This window comes from Osmerus eperlanus, chromosome 11 (assembly GCF_963692335.1).
Source record: "Osmerus eperlanus chromosome 11, fOsmEpe2.1, whole genome shotgun sequence".
NCBI lineage: Eukaryota > Metazoa > Chordata > Actinopteri > Osmeriformes > Osmeridae > Osmerus > Osmerus eperlanus.
The window spans coordinates 12,328,493-12,352,984 of NC_085028.1; the positions used below are offsets into that span (position 1 = coordinate 12,328,493).

The 24,492-nt window shown below is 39.7% G+C and overlaps 2 protein-coding genes across 2 annotated transcripts in view; one reads left to right on the forward strand and one right to left on the reverse strand.

Annotated features, from left to right (window-relative positions):
* The window catches only part of lpar6a (lysophosphatidic acid receptor 6a), a 281,763-nt gene that overhangs the window by 128,798 nt on the left and 128,473 nt on the right, over positions 1-24,492 (forward strand). The gene's annotated exons all lie outside the window — the stretch shown is intronic.
* Positions 1-24,492, reverse strand: part of tenm4 (teneurin transmembrane protein 4) — a 108,095-nt gene that overhangs the window by 78,297 nt on the left and 5,306 nt on the right. Inside the window, exons 2-3 of the mRNA XM_062472826.1 lie at positions 11,122-11,404; positions 10,207-10,476 (exon numbers count right to left, since the gene is read on the reverse strand). Coding sequence (XP_062328810.1) covers positions 10,207-10,476; positions 11,122-11,344 — 493 coding nt within the window. The 5' untranslated portion in view covers positions 11,345-11,404. The remainder of the gene's footprint in view (positions 1-10,206; positions 10,477-11,121; positions 11,405-24,492) is intronic.

The following is a 24,492-nucleotide window of genomic DNA, read 5'->3' on the forward strand; positions in this document are numbered from 1 at the left end:
AAGTTCACAGGTGATCATTCAATAATGTCCAGTCTCGGCGCAGAGATAAAGGACCATTTGATCCGAGAGAACCCCAACACAAGGACCTGTTAAAGCAGGATCCCTATAGTCAAACGTTTCTCATTTCACACCTATATCTTCCTTTCTTTCTCTAATATTTCTGCGTCAATCTATTGTTCTCTTTCCATCTACGGTATTTGCTTTTAAACTTTACAGCCATTGCCCAGCCGTTGCCCAACCATTACAGCGATGCATACAATAGTATTGTAGTCCACATCTCAAGAAGAAAAGCAAATGTTTTTCAAAATGGAACCCAGTAAATCTGAGGATCGTTGTGGTTGTACATTGTGTCTAACCAAGGATCAACCATGGAATAAGGGGGAGGACAGATTCCACATTGATGACAGAACTCTACAAGAGTGGAGCTACAACCGCATGGCAAATAGAAGTATTGCAGTATAAAGTATTACAGTATATTTACATTTAGTCATTTAGCAGACGCTCTTATCCAGAGCGACTTACAGTAAGTACAGGGACATTCCCTCGAGGCAAGTAGGGTGAAGTGCCTTGCCCAAGGACATAACGTCAGTTGGCATGACCGGGAATCGAACTGGCAACCTTCGGATTACTAGCCCGATTCCCTCACCGCTCAGCCATCTGACTCTATATAAACAACTAAATTCCTAACACTTGCATTTGCTCTAGACCTGTATGTTTCTCACTGCTTGCAGCATACAGTTCAAAGCACACAGGATGCATTTGGATGACTCACAGGATTTTTGCGGAGATTGAATATCGTCATCGGTCATCATCATTTTTTTAAAATATCTAACTCATCAAGACACACAGAACAAGGGGTTTACAAGGAAATAGCATCAATTTCAGATGAGGATAGTAAAATTTAGTTAACAATAACTTTAAGCAAAGATAAGGGTGACAAGTAAGTAGGTTAGCTCATCCTTTCTCCTCCCACCCACCTCTAATTCTGTCAGTGAGTCATCACAGTTGCAGGCTGTCCATGTAACCACAAGCCTGGTCTGCATCGCCTGCACTGCACTGGGGAGTGATTTATCCAGGAAAAGAATAGCAGGCACCATCTTAAAAAGCATCAAGTTAAACATTGTGTCAGCCAATGATAGGAGCATTAAAGGTCCAATTTCTGCATGTGCTGCTTCAATACAACTGGACAGTAGTTGATTTTTTTTGGAGGGGTGTTACAATCAATCATCACAATCCTATTTTCTTAATTGATTAAGAAACAGCTAATTAACACTGTACATGCACACAAACACACCACACAAACACACGAATGCACACACACATAAGGAGGAAGTTGTGAAATGGGTTTTCAAATGGACTGTCATTGGAAAACGAATACATTTTGTCTGACGATGTTTAACTGCTTGTAATCAATAACATATTATCTGAGGAAACTAATGGATGAGGCAGTTCAAAACAAATAGTAAATAGCAATAAATGCCACTTTAATAGACACTATTAGCCATTAGAGAGAAAGTATAGGAAATTATATCTGTTCAAATATGCAATAAAACTGCTTTTAATGACCACAAAAAGCAAAACTCTATTTAAAAGTGACCTCCAAAATGTTTGTGTTTGTTTGAGTGTATAGTCACAGCATGTACGTATACTCTTTATAGGGTGGAGTAATAGAATCTATGTAACAAGGAACTAGCAGGACAGCACTCCAGCTCAGGCTAGTAGTATAGGAGGCTGGAAGTGACTCCCCCAAGCAGCACCTGGGAAGATGAAAAGGAGGCAGAGCGGCTGAGCATAGAGATGGCAGGCTCCTCCTAGGCATGATTAGTGGCACATACTCTCCTTGCCCAGCCATCTTCCACTGGCATCAAGGCCAGTCCTCTACCTCTCTCATTCCACTCTCTTCTCTGTGTTGGAGGGGTAGTGCAATCCCTTGCCTAGCTGAAAGACACCATCTGTTCGCCGGCTCCATGGCAGAAAGTGGAACAAGGGACCAGATTTAAGCCTAGAGACTGTAATGAAAAGAGCACTGAACAGGGATTTTGCCACCCAGGAATGAAAATCAGTTAATAACTACATAGACTTTTCCTACTATAAAGACTGCAAAAGACAAAAGCAGTACAGATGCACAAGCAAGGAATTGAGTCTAGACAGCATGGTCGACAAGTTAAAAACAGAAAATCTAGTTATGTCATACTTTTCATGCATCATTCTCAAAGCTAGGACAACGGTAATTAATCCATCTCTGATTCCACACACTCAAGTTTAAGATCCAAACCAGACTTTGTCTGATCTTTACTTTAATGGGATCTTTTAAAATCAATGTTAGCACTGACAAGAGCAGACATCCCACCAAATCCCACCATGAAGCCCCATTCAAACATCCCTGGGGCACTCTTTGTTCTAGGATAAGAAGTGGAGGTTCACATCATCTTCACCTCCCAGTACTAATGCATCCCACAGGCTGATACGTAGCTGTCCTTAAGGTTCTCCAAGTAAGCATGAGTGTTTCTGCCTGGTAGAGGGGAGAGATCTCTCCAGTCTAATAGCACAGGCTGAGTGGTCTAAAAACTATCTGAAAATCTATCCAAATACACCGAACAGTTTTCCGCAGACATTTTAAGACTTGAAGAGCAGTACATGTTAATCTGCTTTATAAACAAGTTCACTGGTCTCTATCATGGCTCAGTGGCCGACTGAGTCAACTCAAACCACAGTTGAAAAAACAATGCTAATAGTGAATATCAGCTTCTATTCTCTCTGCCCTGTTGCTGCTGTTTTTCTTCACATCTCACATAGAGGCTGCTGAATAAACACAATGGCATGAATAAATAATGACCTCACAATCCTCTTAAGGACTCAGAAGAGAGAGAAGAGAAAAAAAAGTTTACTTTTGGTGTTTGAGAGCAAGTGGAGCCTGAAATTATAAGCGTCTCATTAGGGCTACATGTGGCTAGCCGCAGGGTTTGCTGAACCAGTATCGCACCATCCCCATCCTATCATTCCTCTGTACATCTCAGGCAATGCCTAATACAATTCTAAAATATAGCTACCCTTAAGAAACTGCCACTCATGATCAAAGAGGTTTTTACTTTTACTTTCAAAACTTTCTCTCAGAATCCAAACTACTTTTTTGTATAGTGGGTGGACATTCGCACTATGGACAAGAGGATGATTTATACTTTCACTCACTAGAGCAGCCATTCCCAACCTTTTCCACTTTGCGGCCCACTTGCATAGCTGAAATATTTTTGCGGCCGCCCGACATATCCGTTCACTTAATTTGCGCTTATCATACATATTTAACAATACCATGGGAGCCAAACAGTTCGCTTTCATGGCAAAATTTATTTGAGCGATCAAAGAAGACAAAGTGTCCATCAGTGCCACAGTAAGCACACATTTTAAAGACAGGTAACCTGCGTAACCACCACGGCCAGGCCAGGTCTAGAAGTTCCAGTTAGTTGTTATCTTATTAACCCTACCTTAGATTGCAGGGCTTCTTGCTTTTTTCATGAATAACAGGTTGTTCTCACGTAAATCTCTGTTTCCAGATTTTTTTTTTTACTGAGAAAGACATGCTACATTACACTGTCCATAGGGAACACATATGACAGACCAATTATTTATGCGAGTTAACATTAACGACTAGAAAGCAAGCTGACAGATTATTGGGGGGTCAGGTGAGGGAATCGGGCTAGTAATCCGAAGGTTGCCAGTTCGATTCCCGGTCATGCCAACTGACGCTGTGTTCTTGGGCAAGGCACTTCACCCTACTTGCCTCGGGGAGAATGTCCCTGTACTTACTGTAAGTCGCTCTGGATAAGAGCGTCTGCTAAATGACTAAATGTAAATGTTATTGAGTACATTATAATGTAGCTAGCTAGCCTATCTAACGTTACTGCTCAAATCCTAGATAGCTAGTCTAGAGCTAGCTTAGCCAGCTAGCTCAACTACTGACTGTGTGAGTTAGATAAACCTTACCTTCGTAATTGCCGATGTAGCTCGGAATGTACAATTTGAACCTTTGAACCTTTTCCCTCTTGCTTGAAGGGCAGCAACATAGACTCCTATGTACATCGTTGATTGTCATTTTGGGAAAACGCATTTTGTGAACTTACGTAACTGCTCGCTACCGGAAGTTGTTGACCCAGTTTATGCAATATATGGAAGTGATGCGTGTATAGTGGATTGAAGTGGGCGTATGCAAGTTAAGGCGGAAATGTCCGTTGGTGTTTTGTCAAGGTGCCAAGCGTACCTGTTGGCATTTCGGTCATGATGAATTAAAGGCTAAATGTAATTTAAAAGTTTGTACGAATTTATAATCATTTACCAACAGTATATATAAATATTTTGATAATTATTCATTTTTCATACTTTAGTTTTCATTGGTTTGGCAGCCCACCTGTATTACCCTAACGGACCAATAGTGGGCTGTGGCCCACAAGTTGGGAATCGCTGCACTAGGGGTAATCTCTGTTTTTACCAACTTCCTATGGTTGCATCTGTGAAACTCAACACATAGACTGTTTGTCCCATTAATATTGTATATACAGTATAAATATATATACACAACAAAAATCTTATTTTTATGTGGCAAGTAAATTACATTCAATGACAAACTCTACCGATGTGAAGGTGTTTTGTGATATATGGTGAAGTACTGTACATTAGACAAGCACAGTTACAGTGCTAACAGGTAGCTGTGTACTCTTGTGCATCCCTTTACAGCACTGCTGATTCTGTACAAGGCGCTTCCAATAATATGGTATTTAAGATTGGAATACATCTTAATAAGATTTATCAGGTTTAAGGATGACAGTTCACATCAGACAAAATCTTGCATTTGTAATCTTTCCTCATTGTTTAAATTCATAGCCTGTAGTTTTAACTATTTTTTGGACTGGATGACATAAAACTCCATGTGCAAGCAACCAAACAAGTAAACACGCATACATGTTTATTCTTTAAAATGAGTCTGGGGAAGGGGAAACATGTTTCCTGTTTTCTAAATTAAGTCATGCTCAGCTAGTTTCTGACTATTTAGATGCAATAGTAAAATTAGCAAGGTAACAGGTGATGGGAATTTTAGCAGTAACGCTTTTAGGTACCTCCTCCTAATTCCAGGGCTGAATCAGATGATTCCAGCGTAGGATGGCATATGAAGCCATACGATCACAAATGCTTTCATGATACTGATATACTAATTCAAGGCAGTCAGATATCTTATACAAGGTATGAAGGATTATACTAGCTTATAATTGCCAGAGTGGCATATCTCTGTGACAATGAATGAACACAGGTCTACAAAATCACAAGATCAGTCAGTCCTTTTATTAGATACATTCCTTCTGATTCAAACAGACAGTAAGTGTTTTCACAGGTTCTCAGTTGCACCTTCTGAGTGCTGGTTGACTACTGTTGCTATGGAAATGAATTATAAAACACTGTCTCCAGATGTCAAAAGAAAAACAAAAAGTCTTCATTCTTTGAACACATAAAACTCTAATTCATCTGATGTGCAGTACAATACTGTAGTCTTTTATGCTATGTTGTGTTTTTTTGTCCATGAATGTGTGCTACTGCAGTTTTACTGTAGCAGCATGTTTATCCATGTCAAATGGAGGACAGAATCAGGGGAGGGCTCATCCTGCATCATGTGGTGCCCTGAGGCCCCTTAGCTTGGTGGTGGGAAGGGCCCTGATGTGCTGTTGGTTCACACAATCCCTGGCTCTGGTAGCCAGAGGGTATGGTGCACTGCAGATAACAGACCAAAACTGTCCACTAGGACGTCTAAACCCCGCAAATGATCCTGCAAATGAGACGTAAAATATCTCTACTAAGCCATGATCTGAGGTTAGGTCTGCCAAAATAAAATAAGTTTATGAAAAAATATTAGGCATGCAAATAATCATGGCCAACTGAAAATTGCCTGGTAACTTCTCTGAAGTGTAATTTTGCCCGATTTCTTGCTTCGCATAGGTCAGCCTGTGACCAATATAGCACACCAACATCAACATGTCAACGTTCTTTGAAACTTCTTATAAATTATTCTTAGATTTACAAGATGCAAAACATCATCAACCATAATTGAAAGAGACAAACACTACAGAATAACTCACTTTTGCAATAGAGTATACAACAAAGTATGTGATAGAAATAGAAAAAGAGCAGGCTTCTTCCACTTACTAAAGAAAACAATGGCATTCTCATTGTTGCCCTCCATAGGCTTGCGTGTCATTTATCCAGTTTAATTCTAGTAAACAGAGTGCTGGGTAATGACACTGAGATCAGACAATTGAGATGTTGTCGATTTATATGTTTCAAATAATCTTCATTGCTGCAGAATTCAATCTAAACCTGTGTGTGCGTGTGCGTGTGTGTGTTGGTCACATAAGAACCCTTATCTCTGTGGTCCTACCATCACACACTGCTTTAGTGTCCTAATGAATTCATATCCTTGTACAGGAAGTGTCTCATCTAATTTGAAGTCCGATTTCCCTTCACTTCACAGGCTGCTAATATGGTAGCCCGTCTTTGGAGACTCAGTTCAAAGGCCAAGGTTGAAAGAAAATGCATTTTAAATGTAGACTTTGCCTCAAAGTGACCTGCTTATTGCTTAAACTTGAGGTGATAGTGTATAACATCCGTTGCAGTGCTTTCAATAAGGCTCTTATGTGCCAGATGAAGACACATCAATAAATAACAAAGACGTGTTCAGATGTCTTATCTATGCACTGCACAGCGTGGGTGACACAGTCTAAACAATGTTACCAAGCCATTTGAATTTTGAATATTTTCAACAGTCAAGTAACTGTTATTGTTACCCATTGTTTATTGGAATAAAATACAATATTTGTGCAACTATGGCAACTAAGGCATAAGGGAACTTATCCCGTGGGGATACTTTTATTGAGATAAGCAGGCTAAATAAATATCATTCTAGCAACCAGATGTCCCTTCACAAAAGACAGATAATGGCTACAGTAGTACCAGCAGCAGAGTAAATGGGATTTAACAAAGAAAATTCTTGCTCGTAACCAAACTCATCAACCATTTTTGCATAGGAACTCAATGAGGAGTATCAACCTCTTGTTATCAGTCTCGACTGTCTCAATGAAAACCCTTGGAGGTAGAAAAACAGAGAACCACCCTGGAGCTCTTAACCTCAATCTTTCAGCAGTTCAAAGTTCCCTCTGAGCCTTGCTTCTTGAAGGTGACGCCTGAGAAACTGTGCGTAGGTTGCAAGCGAACAATCTGAACCAACCTCACAAAGGATTTTATAACTGTGCTATTTTCAAACAGTAAATACAGGTAGAGAGTGTAGTATGCTAAACCTTTCTTGTTGTCTGTCATGAATCACACCGTGTAGGAAAGCCCCAAATATTCTGTTTATCATCAATAAGCAGTGGTACGTCATAGGTTAGTAAAAATGTGTTTACCAAGTCAGAACAGGTATATTTCCAGTGTACTGCAGCAAGTCTGATTTTGATACATCAAAATCAATACAGATTTATCTTACCATGAATAAAAGTGTGAAAACATCAGCACATAAGATATGTGCTTTGATAGGGGAAATGCTGATGGATGGTCTATGTTTAATCAGGCAGAACAATTTCAAGAAGAAAAACCATTCTGCATAAACCCTTATGCATAAAAATCTATAACTTAACACCCAACATACTGGTAATACCATTTCTTCAACAAGCCACAGGAACATATTTTACATTATACAGACGCTGTACACAATGTCAACTAAATCACATGCTACTGAAATAGGAAACATAAAATATCCCTTTGATCAATAAAATCTGTCCCATGCAGGCTGTTTGGGAAGAAAACATCAGTATGCACAATATAAATAACTGCCTAAAGCAGCTAATTACCTAATAATTAAAAACCCCAAGAGTCTGTCACAGAAATATTTCTTGTATCAGTTCTGGTGCGACAGTACAGGATGAAATTAACAAAGCAAACTCTAATACATAAATGATATACAATAAAACCTGTCTTCCTCAATCCTCTCGCTCTCATGTAAGAGGTTCTTATGGTTACAGAAACGTGATAGGATGACCATGACAGTGGGAGAAAGTTGGGAGTTTATACCACACCTTAGGGTGAGCTGTAATGGGTAAAGCACACAGGAAGCCATCTCCCTGACATCCGCAGCAGTTTGAGCTGCTTTATGGTCTGCCTCTGTAGGGCCGCTGTGACTCAGCAACACACAACTGTTGTAATTGCCTTGAAGGAGCTCCATTAGGATCAGTGGTGGTTTGGGCAGGTGACACACAGCAACGAGCACACGCTCTGGCAGACATGCACTGCTCAATGCAACAGGAGTCACGTGGCTGAGCGGTTAGGGAAGCGGGATAGTGATCCGAAGGTTGCCAGTTCGATTCCCGGCCGTGCAAAATGACGTTGTGTCCTTGGGCAAGGCACTTCACCCTACTTGCTTTGGGGGAATGTCCCTGTACTTACTGTAAGTCGCTCTGGATAAGAGCGTCTGCTAAATGACTAAATGTAAATGTAACACATCCACCTGCATGTGTGTGCACACACAAAACAATCTGAGCAAACCGTACCATAAAGTATCCTTGGTAAATGGAAAACGCTATTCCAGAAATACACCACATATTCATAAACAACAATAGGCATGAATAGAATTCCATTTGCTGCCTATTTGATTAAAAATTCAAAGTTTGATTGGAACAGAATAATTAACCAGTGTAAAGGCAGTATCCTTGTGATACCATTGGATTACACAATCACAACAAAACATTTGTATTAAAAGCAATGTTGAGTGAAGAATAATTGCAACATTAGGTTTGCGTTGAAAACGTTTGAACAGAAAATATTTTTTTGTAAATAAATAAACACATCAAAATCTGTTTTATAATTTGCATGCATTATAAGCAGGGTCAGGCATATTGCATATGGAGTGGATAAAACTGGCCGCTGGCTTGAATACATTCAAGCAAAGCAAATGGTTTGTTGATTTAAAGAGATTAGAGCACACGTACGTAAAGTAGCTTGATGGATTTTAATTAACTTGCCATATATAAATGTATGCTATTAGTCTGTTCTGGATTAAATGGTAAATGGTAGTGCTCTTTCTACTTGGGTGACTGGAATAAAAAGCTATTTGGAATGACCTCTGGTTATTACCCGAAAAAAAATGTACAATGCTTTTGCTGCATACATCACAGGCCTTAAACTGCCAAACAGTTTCACAATAGATTCTCCTTAATTATGTACAGTACAATCATATTCCAGTTCCATGGCATCATAGAAGCAGTGCATCACGCTGAGAAATTATGTGCTTCCTCACTCGACTTGGCAAATGGATTTGAGTACCAAGAGTAATTTCTGTCAATAATAACACCATCTTACATTATATGCTACACACACATATTCACAAGGATCTCTGCAAGGCTGTGCAGGGCCAATTAGAATTTTGCCACCAGGCCCTTGATAAGTTTCTGGATCTGTGAAGGTTACCAAGAACAGTTTCACCTATTTAAACTACAGAGCCATAAAGGGTAAAAACCATATACAGTTCTGCTGTTCACTGTGCTGTTTGAGATCATATTTTCACAATTTGTCACATTGCGACAGATCACAATTTGTTCACTGTGACATTTATTTATCAGTGTGCTCCACTATTATATTCAGAATACTGCAAGGCTGTGTCCTTGACCCTTTACTCCTGTACTAGGCTCTGTGCTCTTCTTGCAGAACGGCTGCCTCTTGGAAAACATAACTAGAAACCCTGGAGTAAAATCTTTCGCGGAAGCCTGGAGAACTACCCAGAAACGTGTTTCTACAATAAGTACATGGATGACAGCCAATGTCTTACTTATCAATGCTGATAAAACGTAGGTGCTGTTTCTATGACATAAACAAAACACAGGAAGAAGCTTGCTCGGGAATTTACAGGATCTGAACAATGTCTCCCCAAGCCAACTTGTCAAAAATCTTGGGAGTCACAATGGATCCAAACTCTTTCTCTTAAACAGTTATTTTACATTTATTTTGTCATTGCCATTGTTGGTGAAAATCAAGAATAACAAACATAAACGTAGAGCTCTGCATGAACTATTCATGGATAACTATTTCAAATGCCTTTTCAGTGCAGAAACTCATCAGCTAACAGTGTACCAAGAGAGACAGAGGCAGACAGAGAAAGAGGGCAAGGTGAACGGGTCTTACCGTTCTCTGTGTTCTCATGTTCGGTGTCAGTGAGGGTCAGGTTGGAGTTGGCCCTGCTGGACAGACAGGAGCTGCGGCCTGACTTGGTGTTGCGGCCCCAGAGCCTGACAGCATGTTCCGGAGACATGATGCCGTCTGTCTCTGTATCAGCGTCTGATCCCACACTGACCAAGTAGTCACGGTGTGGCAGACCCTGGTCAGCCCGGTACGCCGCTACATGGGATGGGATGGCCTCGCCAAAACCAAAGTCTCTGAGGGAGAAGTCAGTTCCTGCCACAAGCAAAAGACAGACATGGACATTCACAAACACACACACAAGAACAAATTCAGAAATGTATTTGGTCTCTTGCCTACACAGTCACAACTTCCAATCCTTACATTAGTGGATGTATAACAAGATAAATATTTTCACCATGAGAGGTGCAGTACTATGATTCCAGGAACACATCTTTATGTCCTCCAAACTAGACAGTAATTGCGTGCTACAAGGAAATGACTGTACATTTAGTATTCATGGCGAGTAAAAGGCTTGCAAGCGGATGTTTTTGCAGGTCACCACCAGCTCATCTGGACACATTAGAAGGTCATAAAAGACATCAGGGTAGCGTTATCTATCTCACCCTACCTCACCCTACCTCATTAAAATAAAGTAATGATAATGGCAGTTCTTCCAACAAGGAATTCTAGACCAGTGTTTTTAATGCCACATTCAGAGACTGTGACAGGAAATAAAAATGAGTTAATAATCAAATCAAATCACGCATCTCTCTCATACATGACACCAGGGCTGTGCCCCAGACGCATCCAGATAATGACAAGTATGGATGAGAAAATGTTGGTATAATAGCTAGTTAGCTAAAAATACAAGGTCAAGATGATTTTTCAGGTAATATACTGTACAAATCTTGCTCTCACCTTGCCTGCAGAACTCATCTGCTTCATGGTGCACCATATCTTTGACCCTGGTGCTGTAGGCCATCCTGGTGTCCTGGTCAAAGGCTTTGAGGGTCTCACTTGAGCTGTAAGACTTGGGGTTGACTTTCCCATCCTCGCTGTCTGCAGAGGAACTGGTATAGCGATGCTCCGTGTCCCTCCTGGCTGTCAGAGAGCGGTAGGGTCTGCGTTCTTTGACTTCCATGGCTTTCCCTTACTTCTTACATCAAAAATAGGTTACACCGCCAAATTAGTCACAGCAACTCTGTAAGGAAAAAAACACCAAGATGTGGTGAGAGATTTTGATGTTGGTTCGAGCAAGTATCATTCACACATTTTGAAGTTTGCATCTGTAAGCAAAAACAAAATCAATGTAGCTCAATGTGATTGCAGAATGTGCACAGGGTATGAAGTTGATTGCAGTCTTCACTAGGAACATCACAGAGGGTGAACATGGCCATTTTTGTACTGGGTTACTGCAATCCTCTCAACTGAATCCATAACAGATGGATTTCAGAGAGCAATTAACACACCTCATGGCATGTAATATCTGTACGAATAAATAATGGTAAATAAAAAAGTGGTTTACAGAATGTAAACCTTTGTGAATGAAGATATATCCACTCTGAAATGAGGAGAAATTATAAACTCATTAGCACTGAGTACATTTTAGCAATGCATTCTTATCATTCATTTAATATCCTTCTATAAACGCCTTATTGTTACAGGTATGATTGCACAGCAGTCTGTAGAGTTGTATGAGTGAAAAGTGGCTTCTAGGATTTGTTTTCTCAAAATATGCCAATAAATATTGCTCCTACACGTTTTACAATCCAAGCCCAATTTTTTAAATGTTGAAGTTTATAAGATACGTAAAATAATAAGTAATAAAGATAAGTCAGAAATTGATGTTTTTTTATCACACTGAATGCTAATATTGGGTGTTTTACATTTACATTTTACATTATTAGTCATTTAGCAGACGCTCTTATCCAAAGCGAATTACAGTAAGTACAGGGACATTCCCCCCGAGGCAAGTAGGGTGAAGTGCCTTGCCCAAGAACACAACGTCATTTGGCACGGCCAGGAATCGAACTGGCAACCTTCAGATTACTAGCCCGATTCCCTAACCGCTCAGCCACCTGACTCCTCTTTTGATCAACATACAAATACTGCATGAGACAAGGCATTTTAAATGTAACATCTTTAATGTATTAGACTAGCACAACAAATGGAACAGAAATCCATGGTGAACTATATTTTGATTTTTTTTTTTTATATATATAAAGCCTGTACAAGAGGCTTTTTTGTTGAGTTTGGCTGGAGAATTACCCAGAAATGTGGCTTTTTGTATAGATTGACAGCTGAAAAGATCCTGGTGATTAATGACTTGGGGACCAATACACAAGGACCTCCGCTGCAGAGGGGGAAAAATGTTTTCACTTAGTGACTGCAAGAGCACTTCAGCTGCTTCTAACATTTAAATTAGATTCCTTCTGGGTTACCCATTTTTACCTTGTGATCCTCAACATCGTATGCAAAGTTTTGTGGAGGCAAAGAATGTTTCAAGAACATTCTATAAAGTCAATGTTGTTTGTTTTAAAAGAGGTGGTTTCAGTCATCAATTGCATATTCTGGCAGGTATGCAACAAGTTGCACCTTTGAGGCCATGTGAAACATCGAAAAGCCTTTGAGAGAAACAAAGGCCTTATACACTGTCAGAGTGACAATCTGTTTAAGGTGGAGAGTACAGACTATCAAAGGTTCATGGCTTTTTAAAGGGAAGAGTACTTTGTATTGATCTGACAGAAATGTTAGTTTAGACCACAGACCAGTGGCTATGACAGAGAAGACTGTTAGATATTAAAGACATAGGTTTCACACATTAAAACTCACTTAACTCTAACTAAATTATAACCTTGCTTAACATAAAAGATGAGAAATGCCTGAAATGGTTGAAGATATTAATCACTTTCTTTTCTTTCAGCTACACTTCAGTGTCCATTTACAAAACAGCCGTGCAGACTGCAATTTTTTTGACGTTTAGCTTTGCTGCTCATTATGGACAAATTGTATAATTTGACTATAAAAAACTTGGAATGTCATTGTTGCTGTATAGTGTTGGCTAAGTCTGTGCTCTAAGGAATGGTAAAGGGCTTGGGTGGAACTGTCAATAATGTACAACATTTCAAAAATTTAATTTATGTAAATAAAGATTATTATAATCAGCTACAAATTCCATATCAAGTTATGCAACTTAACCTGTTTTGGAAGATGAGTGTCAAAACTTTAAGCACACATCACAATAAATCATTGGGTAGAATGGGTGGGCGTGCAGTACCCATTAGCAGACTTGAGTTATGAGGAGTCTAACTGAATAGCAATTCTTAACACAGTTCTAATTGTTAGATAGATAGTGCAGACCCATTTGCATATATATTGTACCTCAACCTCCATCCAAGTATTTAAATGCTTTACTAAAACAAACTAATAAGGCTGTAGACAATGACAACAATAAGTTACAATTTATGGTCAGTTGGACCTCTTTGAGATTTCTCAAGGAAATGTTTTACATTAATAGCTGTGGTGTCATTAATGTGAGAAATGGAGTTACTAGTACACCCTCCCAGGTCCCTAGACACACACTTGCATTATGCAGGAGAAAGAAAGAAAAAATTGCCATGTGACTAGAACAGTCCACACAGCCCATTGAGAGCACTGAAAGCTGTAGGCAGGCACCACTTAGGCTACTTCTTTTTGGGGGAATCATTCACATGCCTCAGCTCTGCAGAAAAGCCTCTTGGGTCAACAGAAAGGTGTGTTTTCAATAGAGGAGAAAGGCCTGGGGAAAGGGGGGAGGGGGGGTCTGAATGGCCTTCCCACCAGATCTCGATTCAGCACTCCTAATGCAGTGTGGGGTGGGGGAGAGGGCACGGGGGGGGGGGGGGGCGCGGCTCAGCAGCCGCCTCCTTCCGGGATCAAAAGGGAGCCCCGCCAGCACATAAAACAGCATCGGTAAAAGCCTTAACGTAAACAAAAGTAGCCTGGGATCACTGCTGCTGCACTCTCCTTGCTACTAATCACTCCGAGCAATTCAAAGTTTAAGCCTGACAGAGAGAGCAGGGGCAGGAGTGATGCTTTCAATCCACCACAGTAAATAACAGGCAGAAGCAGCACATTTATTCACTTTCTACGTTGATGTACATTCCTGACCTTGACAGAGCATGGCAAAATGTTAACAGTGTTATGTCGATGTGATCTCTGAAATGTTCACTTATCCATTAACAACAAGGCAGCAAAGGATACAATAAATCGACGTTATGATGTGGGTCTGTTGAGGTAGCATTGGAGGGAGGAGGCAGAGAAGGGAGGGCAGAATGTTTTCTGAAATCCCAGACCAAAATTTGACTCCAAGTGAGTTTCTCTCATCCATCCATCCATCCATCCATCCTGTTGGCTGCAGTGATTCCCAGCATGGCTAGTGAGGACAGGTCAGGGCAGTGACCCGTTTGCTCATTACTAAGTGATTACTGCTCATTATCCAGGATAGCTAGACCTGAATCTGATTTATATACCAGGCATGGGTGAAACCAGTCCTAATACCAGCTAAGCCATTATCAACTTGCCATAATCCACTGTGCTGGAGACGTGCCTGACCAGACCAAGCTCTTTAACGTCACATATGCTGACAATGTGGAAATGCTGAGAACATTGGCCCTGCTTAGATTATGATGACCAAATACATGATCTGCTCCTTCACACTCCTCTGTACAATGCTCCACCATTACATGTCACCCCACTCTTCTAATACAGAATTCATTCCTCTACTCTCTACTTATATTACTTAGCAACAGGCCTAGCAGAAAAAACAGAAAAAAAGAACATCATAGCAGGTGCTAATGCACACTTCATTTTAGTGAAATTATTTAATTTTCTGGAATACCACCTCAAAAATACACCTTTACAACACTGAGCATGCTTTCGTCGATGCTCCAGTTTGGCTGTGTTGTGTCTTGCAACACTATGTAGTAATATATTCCCTCGTTGAACAGTGCTGTTTTTCTGCAGAATGGCATCATGTGTTTCTACGTGTTGCAGTCACATGACTTCAATCTCATGTGGGGTGTAATCCTTTTCACAGAATTTCGTCAGGACACAGCAAATATGTCAGCTAATGAAGAGTTCTTAGAGATGAGCACATGTGCCCCTTTCACACCTGGTAACATAAACAAGACACAGACATCTTGTTTTTGTGTCTTTTTGTTGAGAGAGGGGTGACATTTTTTTTTCTTTGAGATGTTATTTTGTGTATGTAGAAGTTAAAATTGTCCATGATTTAAATTCCAAAGACTGAATAATGCTTTTGATGATGCTGACAACTGCACAAGCTAGACACATTTCTGAAACAATTGATTGCTTTGTAAAGGAATACAAGTTTCTCATGGAATTTTAAATTAATCCTTAGTGGTCCAAGTATAAATAACAAAATGGGAGAACGGGAGGAAAACTATAACAGATGCATTTTAGTTGAATATGTAGGAAAACTTTTTGGTTTTCGAAAAGTCTTTGGTTTTAAATTGTATCCTGACTAAATCAAGTCAGTGCTATATACAGAAAGGCAAACACTAGGCTCACTGAAGCCTCTGAAGTCATTAAGCCCAGCTTCGTTTTATATTGTCTCTGTCTTAAACATCTTAATGAGACGCCATTTTATGTCCTTTTTCAGAGCAAATACATTTCTGTTTTACTACATTTTCCATATGAGGCTACACTCATTACTATAGGCCTACTGTGTATTGACCAAACTGGCTCTCTTAATTCAATATAAAACATTTTTCCTCTTCCCCAAGTATATATGCACAGCCTAGCGACAAGTCGAACAGCAAGCATAACCATGTTTTAGAGACAATCACTTCAGCTCAATATCAATAGTTAAAAATCTGCACACACAGCAAAGCTCGGAAGAGGGTTTGTGCATGGTAATGATCTTGCTCTAAGTGCCTAACTGACTCATACCCGCCAACCCTGCTTTGACAACCCCACACTTCCCTTCCCTTTCTCCGGGTGGAGTAAATCACTCTGTAGCTTCATCAGGACACAGATGACACCAGGTTTTACAGTTTTAAATTAGAAGGTGTGGTTACCACAGAAATTAGAGCTTTGTAAAAGTTCCCCAAACCATCAACCACATCAATGCCAGGTGTAGAGATTACTGTAGGGGTACATTTTGACTAAAAGGAAGCACCAGAGTTCTGTTGGATTTACTGAAGCAAGCCAATTGGTCCTTAACAGTTTATGACATGAAATAGCTGCTGGATGGGTGTTGACCTGCACTTTCTCTCTATCGGTTCCTGAGACTCCACTGGCTAAAAAGAGTGATAACGTACATTAGTAAGAGAAACAAATTCACAAATGCCCATGCAGGTTTTTTTAAACCTTCAAACACTATCATACTACAAGGCATATTATATTGTCCCCAATGACAGCTCCTCCTCAGTGCTTCTGAAACTAAAAATAGAGGGAAGCTCTTTGTTTGCCTCTTTCCTTTTGATTGTTGATGCGTAACAGGGAAATGTCCTTCTGCTGTCAGGTCAGTGCACTGTATCTTTTATATATTAATCTAATTCCCCAAGTAAATTAGGATTGATCACAGTAGCTCTAGGCCACAATCAGCATTCAGGATCTAATCAGGGTAGTGCCCGGGATAGAAAAGGATCCCTTCATAAATATAAACCATATGAGAGCCGGCAAGTGGCCATAACACAGGGGTAAATTTGATTACCCTCTCCCTCTCCACAGGTGTGCTTTCAGCCTCCTGCCTCCAAAGGCTGCCAGTCGGATCTAATGCCAGAATGTGTGTCCTCGCTGTTGTTCTCCTGCAGCAATGGTTTTACATCATACTTCCTGACTAGATGTGAGTATGCCACGGTTCGCCAAACAATGCCCATAGAAGCTTGGCTCTGGTTCTGGTTTAGGAGGATCCTGTGAGACAGGATCTGTCAGAGGTGCCTCGCCCACCAACACCCGGGGTAATAAATTACCAAGAATTAGCACGTCATCCCCAGCTCCATAGCCCTCCACACTCTTATCTCCAATGCTGCTTAATGGATCTATTAACCAAATGGATGCAGGGGTAAACGGCTCTCAGAGTAAAAATTCATGTTTGGGCTTAGATGGTATGACTGTACTGAAAAGAGAATGGAACTGGGAGGGAGGGAGGGAGGGAAAGAGATGTGAGATGTGCTGACTGGAACAGTCACTGTTCTATATTTTACTGAAAGCTAATGTACCGTTAATGGCAAAATGTCTGCAAAATGAAATAATCAATTGCCTTGTGAAGGCTGAGGACCTTTACTTATGTGGAGCAAACAATCTTTAGCACTGTTTCACTGTTTCATAATAACAGACAATTATTTAAAAAGTATCTAAGGCATCAAGAGGAAGCCACAGTTGTGTAATCGCCTTATCACACTATCAATAGCAAACTCTGCAAATAAACTACCAGTTCCTAACACTTATTTTGCCCCCAAAAAGATATGCATTCAAACACAGTCTTGGGCCATCTTCTATGTTTTGGTTTTCCTAACTTTTATAATAATGGAACTACAAAATATGCACAATCTATGACACAATTGTGTGGAGGGTGACATACAGGTAAAACCTGATGTTGTAGTCCCATTTTTATTAAGGTTAGCTTTCTGTTTGCTACATCATTGCAGTGATGTAGTAAATTGATTTAAGAGACACTACTGTAAATTCACATTGTACACAAAAATGTGTATAAGTAAAATGTAAAAAAATACTGCTGTATGGGGAGTCTGTTTCTATGGCACCTTTGTCAGTGAGTTCTTCCGAAACCTGCCTCTGCAGCGATTAAAAGGACACTCACCAGTCGATTGTTGTCACTGATAGTAGGGGGATGCTTAGAGGAGAGTTCAAAATGCCAGTCCTGTAGCTCATATCATTGTGGCATCTTTGGCACCAGCCTCTGGACTGTGATAAGCTGACAGCATGGCACAAAACTGCCTGGACAGCTTATTAACCCACACCCGCTCAGCACCAGAGATAATCCAGATAGCCACTAGCTACACCCTCCAAAAATGTTCCTGATTCTCTGACACCAATTGTGGATTCAAGCAATACCTGTCTGCACAAAAGTCAAGTCATTAGCTGCTGCACTTGGTAAATGCATGACACCTCTCTGGAGAAGCATCATCATCTGTCAGCCATAGAACAGTACATTGCAATGTACACTGCTGCAAGACATAATTTTCAGAAATGCAAAAGCAGAGTAACACCTACAACTAAATTAACAACTGCAGAAGCATCACCACAGAAACAAACATTGCAAAATGAGGTTTGATTACTTGCTAACTAGATTAGCACAAAATGCACTAGGGTGATCTAAGTCAACCTTTGGGCTTTTTAATGAATATCCTCCACTGCTGAGTAACTAAGTATGCTGGTTCATTACATAAACCAGGATTGGGGGAGCTCCTGGGGGTTGCACTTCTCATCTGTGAGGGCCAGCTGATGATGTCTGTATAGGTCACAATAATCCCATGGACATATTTTGCATTAATTGGATCTTCTATTCCTTAAAGATCTCTCACTTCATGTATGTTTTTTAGGCATATGGAAAGAAAGGCCATATGCGTGAATCAAAATATTTACATAGTTGATTTATGTAGAACGATTTAACTTTTTTTTGCTAGAGTTTAAGCTTGAGTTTCCTTGAAAAATGCAGAGCAAAATGTACATACGATTATTGTGATACAAAGAAATTATAAGTAAAAAGACCTACAATTACTTTGACCTTTCACAGACTGGGGTTAATTGAATAGATGGGGATGCATAGAGGTAAGCCCCTCTTTCATAGGAAGAATGTAGAGAGTAACTTGAAAATGGAGAAAACATCACTTCAAGTGTATTCAATGTCTCTACTGGAAGTGGGGTCAAGGATGGCCATATTGAGCCGTGAACATGTGTCCTCACCCCCATGATAAGCATGGAGCCTCTCCCTGAAAAGATATTGCCTTCAGCCCTTCACTCTTTTTATACACTATTATAAACCTATTGTTAAAATCCTCTCAAAAACAACCATCAACCTACCCTTAAACAATTGTTCAGTTAAGATATAATTTTCAACTGGCACTATGTAATTAGATCCACCATGAAAATGGCACCATAAACAACATTTTATAACACTGAATAAATAGCTCATAACTGAGGTTAGCGTGATTGGATTCTTTAATGGAAGGCTGCCCTTACGCGGGTTCCAGATGGCAGACTGTTATTTCACTGTGCCCTGCTAATACTGCAGGATGCAATGTTGGTAACCTGAGTGTCCCAGGGGCCCCAGGCTCTGAAATCAGGGCCAAGCTTCCTCAGCAGCCACCCTGCATGCCTACTCTACACCGGTACACAGAGTGTTTGGCTTGAGTGGGGGAAGAGGGGTGGGCAACTGCAGTGTTGAACAAAGCATTTTAACACCAACATTGTGTTGAACAACTTAGGTAACAGGCAGGGGTATGCTTAAGATCTCAGCCGAGTCTGGGGGTGCTGTGCTACTCCACAATTGAAACTCCATGCCTGTTTATATCAATATATTCATTCTAATCTGAAAAGATTGTAATACCATGTTAACTATGTAAACCATACACAGGACTTGATAATCCTGAATGTCTGTAATCTTAACGCATTTCAACAATTCAGCTTTCTTATATCTTTTTTTTTTCTTCTGACACTTATGGTAGTTGGAATTTTTTTTGATACATTTTCAGTTATTCTTTTTCATGTTTGATAACTAATTTAAGGCCATGTTGAATGGTAAAGCATTTCTGCTTGCATCTTTCTTTCTTCTGAAAATAGCACAAAATCCATGAGCAAAATCAGTCAAATGACGGGTGTTTGCTAAGAGACAAAGGACTGAATCAGGCGACAGTGGTGACTCTTTAAAGCCAACAGCACTGACTGAGCCAGCATAAACTCTCTACCAATAATTTGAAAGCAGCCACCTACCGTTTATCAACTTGATTAATACAACAACAAAAAAATTCACTACCCTGGATCATTTGATTTTTGACCTTGCTCAGGTTAACTGATCGACATTTCAGAAGCCAGAGGGTTCACACTAGCAGGGTAAGACTGCTCTTCTCAAGTTACTTGCAGGAGATTACAGTAAATAGATTGCAGTAAATTCAAACTGGTCATCACTCAAATGTGGGTGTGCAATGACACGGAAGATCAATAGACTGCTTGTGTGTGATTATATTCGATAAATTAATCTGAAGAGCATTATGTTAAAGTAATATACGTATATTAAAACAAAGCTTCATGCTACATGGTTCCATAACATGCAACATTAATGATCACACAATAATTACATAGGGTTACACCATATATATACTTATACAATAGTTACATTACTGCAAAAAGCATGGCTCAACTATAACCTTTTGTAATGCATGTTTGGCCAGAAGTATGCCTGTCTAAGCAGGAGGAGAAGGAGTCAGACAGATATTGCAATTGACTTACCCCTTTTATCAGTACCCCAGGAACATTTCAACAGAGGTCATTTTATCAAGGCGATGGGGATCTATTGTACTGCAGCTGACCGGGGATCCATTCCCCAGATTGTAATCAGATAGATTTACTAATCAAATAGGACCTCATTACAGTTTACGGATCATCTCACTATCAATACTATTTTTTACTTCATGAACCTAATAGATCCAATAGAAAAAGTTTGTCACTGACTTTAAATTTGATTAAATAATAACAATTCAGGCAACAGGTTGTTGCACCTCAATATTCCGCTATATGAAGCTAGTTCACTGATGTATGTCTAGTAAGTGATGATATTACTTGTAACATTCACACATAAATCCTCTTACAATCTGCCCCTGGCCCTAGCGTATGTTTCTGTCAAATTTAATATTCCTTCTGGTCCCTTCCGTGACCGATACAGCCTCCAAAGGGAATATTGTATAGTTTTTGTGTAACTCTAGGTCTACAGAATAAACCATAAACAAATCCAATAAACAAGAGATAAAGAGCAGTAAAATAAATTTATTTGCACTGTCATTATATCCGTAGTTTTAAAGTGAGGAGTGCATGTGTTAAAAAGTGGGGAGTCAGGTGGCTGAGCGGTTAGGGAATCGGGCTAGTAATCAGAAGGCTGCTGGTTCGATTCCCCACCGTGCAAAATGACGTTGTGTCCTTGGGAAAGGCACTTCACGCTACTTGCCTCGGGGAGAATGTCCCTGTACTTACTGTAAGTCGCTCTGGATAAGAGCGTCTGTTAAATGACTAAATGTAATGTAAATGTAAAAAGGCAGGAAAATACTCTGGAGCAAGACGGCTACTGCAGGCCTGCTGTGTGAATCCCTTACTAATTAACAGCACCCATCTTCTTCTAACACAGCTGCAAAACACTAAACCTTCACAGAAGACCTCATCTGCCTGTCTGCCGGCCAAGATTGTTCATGTACATAGGACCACCTACCGATATCTACCTTCCCATCATGGAAGTTCCTCAACAGCATGCACCCAATGATGGTGAAAAGTCATAAAAACAGATTTGACAAACTTTTCAAAACAATAATCTGCCTCTGCCTTATGAAAAAGATCCCATCTCCTGGACTTCCCATTGACCACATCTAGAACAACTATTTAAAGATATTTAATATTTAATTCATTCTGCTAAATATGCTATGGTCCTCTTTCCAGAAAAGTAAAAATAGACTCAATGATCCTATAACATTTGTTTTAAACAAGCATTTTAGCTACAGTAAGCTTCACGCAAGTGGTTGCTTATTAAGATCATTTCGTGAACAACTAGGTACAAGCTGGTAGACTTAAAATCACTTTCACCAAAATCCTAACCATGCATAAATAGCTCATCAGTCAGATTGTATTGGAACTTGAGGAATGCAGAACATTACTGCATGCTGATATTACTATAAAGCATTCAAATAAATTACATTGTCATTACATAATTATAGTTATTACATGGTTATGTTACATTCTAACTCATTATTTTCTATTCAATATATATCATTACACAAGAAAAATCACCAAACATTAAAGCAGATTTAGCTTGAGGACTATAATTGAGGTGAAATGAGTCACTGATACATTTACATTTAGTCATTTAGCAGACGCTCTTATCCAGAGCGACTTACAGTAAGTACAGATACATTCCCCCGAGGCAAGTAGGGTGAAGTGCCTTGCCCAAGGACACAACGTCAGTTGGCATGACAGGGAATCGAACTGGCAACCTTCGGATTACTAGCCCGATTCCCTCACCGCTCAGCCAACAGAATCCCCATGATACATTTAATCAAATCTGACCTAATGCCTGAGGAAGAATAAATCAGTAGATCAAAAAGATTGGTCATCTAACAACACCCTCATGCTAAAACTTAAATAAACAGTTAAACATTTAAGCAGTTTCACCTTATTTTACACCTTCCCACACAGGAAGGATCTACTCACTGGTGTAATATGTCAGTAAATGCATGAGATATACAGAGGAAAACTAGGCCTTTGTGTACCCATGACCATGTTATTAGTGAATGAACAGTACTGGAGATGAAGCATGTCTGAAACTTGTTCCACATAATCCCTTTATTTAAGGTTTTGTTTGAGTTTTTTCAGTTGACACTTGAGCCTCGGCAGCTGATGGCATTCTGAGGGTCGCACTGCGATGTCACCTTGCATCAGGGCCAATACCACTCGCCACTTGTACCTAACAGCACATTATTCTGAAAACAAAACAAAAGAGCATTTCTATAAAGGTCACCCTAGCATTCAGAAGCAGACCTGACTACACTGTAAAAAAGTGATAAGCCCCTCTGACAGTAAGCAATGCATTATGTATTGAACATCTATTTTTGTCCCTTTTTCCCCTCGGCCAGTGTGACCCATTTCTTTTCTTTAATATATTTGACCGTAATGTGTACCACCTGTTAAAGCGTCTCATTAGAAAAGTCCAACAAAACCCAGACAAACATAAGTGGTTACACAGAGTATATCATATCATATCAACGTAGCCTTGCCGTCATAATCCCTCTGGGATGGACCGGACACCCCTTACGGAAAAATAAGACATATATTCTATTTCTTATCAAATTTGGCTATAAGGATACCAACTATTTACTTTATATTAATGGATGGTTTCAAATGTGTGACACACTATCATTTTAATATGGTTGTCCTATATGGTTGTGTAACTTGAGAAAATACAAAACGGTTAGGCCCATCAAGAGTACAGTAAATGGTTTCAATTTCTCATGTCAATATGGATGAACGAATATTCAAGGTCAGTAATTATTAAGTGCTTTGGAAATCAAGAAAACATAAAAAAGAAAGTGCAAAAGCCACAGTTAGTTTTTTACCTTTCATTATAAATGAAAGTACTGTAACTTCAATCATGGCTTGTTTTCATCCAACTTGCTGGTGCCATTTCAAATTTAAATCATGAATCAAAAACAAAATAAGACATGGCATTAGCTGAAGCCCAATAAGTGACAGGGGCCAACCACTAGCTACCTTCAAGGCAAGTTAGTGGGCCATATTAATATTGATAGAAAAACAACTTAAGGGCACTCCCCTTGAGAGCTATCACTCCCTTTTGCTGCCTTAGACCCGCAAAATACATTGACAACTCCATTTCAGCCCAACCATGCAACTGAAAGCCTTTCTAGCCAGACACACAGTGAGTCTTGAAAATGTGCCAGTTTGTTGTTGCAACAAAGACTCTTCCAAATCTTGTTTGGGGTTTTGACAACTTGCATCACAGTCTACAACTCTTGTTGCATGCTACATACTACATACTAAATAATATCATGGACAGCACATTTTATAGTAATTTCATAAATTATTTTAGAAAGAAAGCTGTCATTTTCAGTTAGACAGGTAAAGACAAAGCTTGGGTTGGTTTTAAACAGGCCAGAGTCATATGGATGTTATTTACAGTATATAAGAAGTATAAAAAAAAGTGCTACCTTTCCTTATATTGATGCATGGGCATGTACGCAATTATCCGAACTAAAACACTGGCATAAATGTCCCTATCTGAAAGTCTTAATGAAAATCAAGCCAATGCAGCATGACAAGAAAACAAGCAGCAAAGTGTTCAATGCATAATAATGCTTGGTAACACATTACATTAAGGTTACATGCACTTACCACACAACTATACAGCAATACATAGAAACAACTACTTGTAATGGTTTTAGTAAAGGTAAATCGCTAGGTAATTCCATGGTAGTCAAAGCGCTTTAAAGGATTAGATTAAGTCTACTGTAGTGCACTCCATTGCACTAAAATACTTTCTGATCTTTTCAA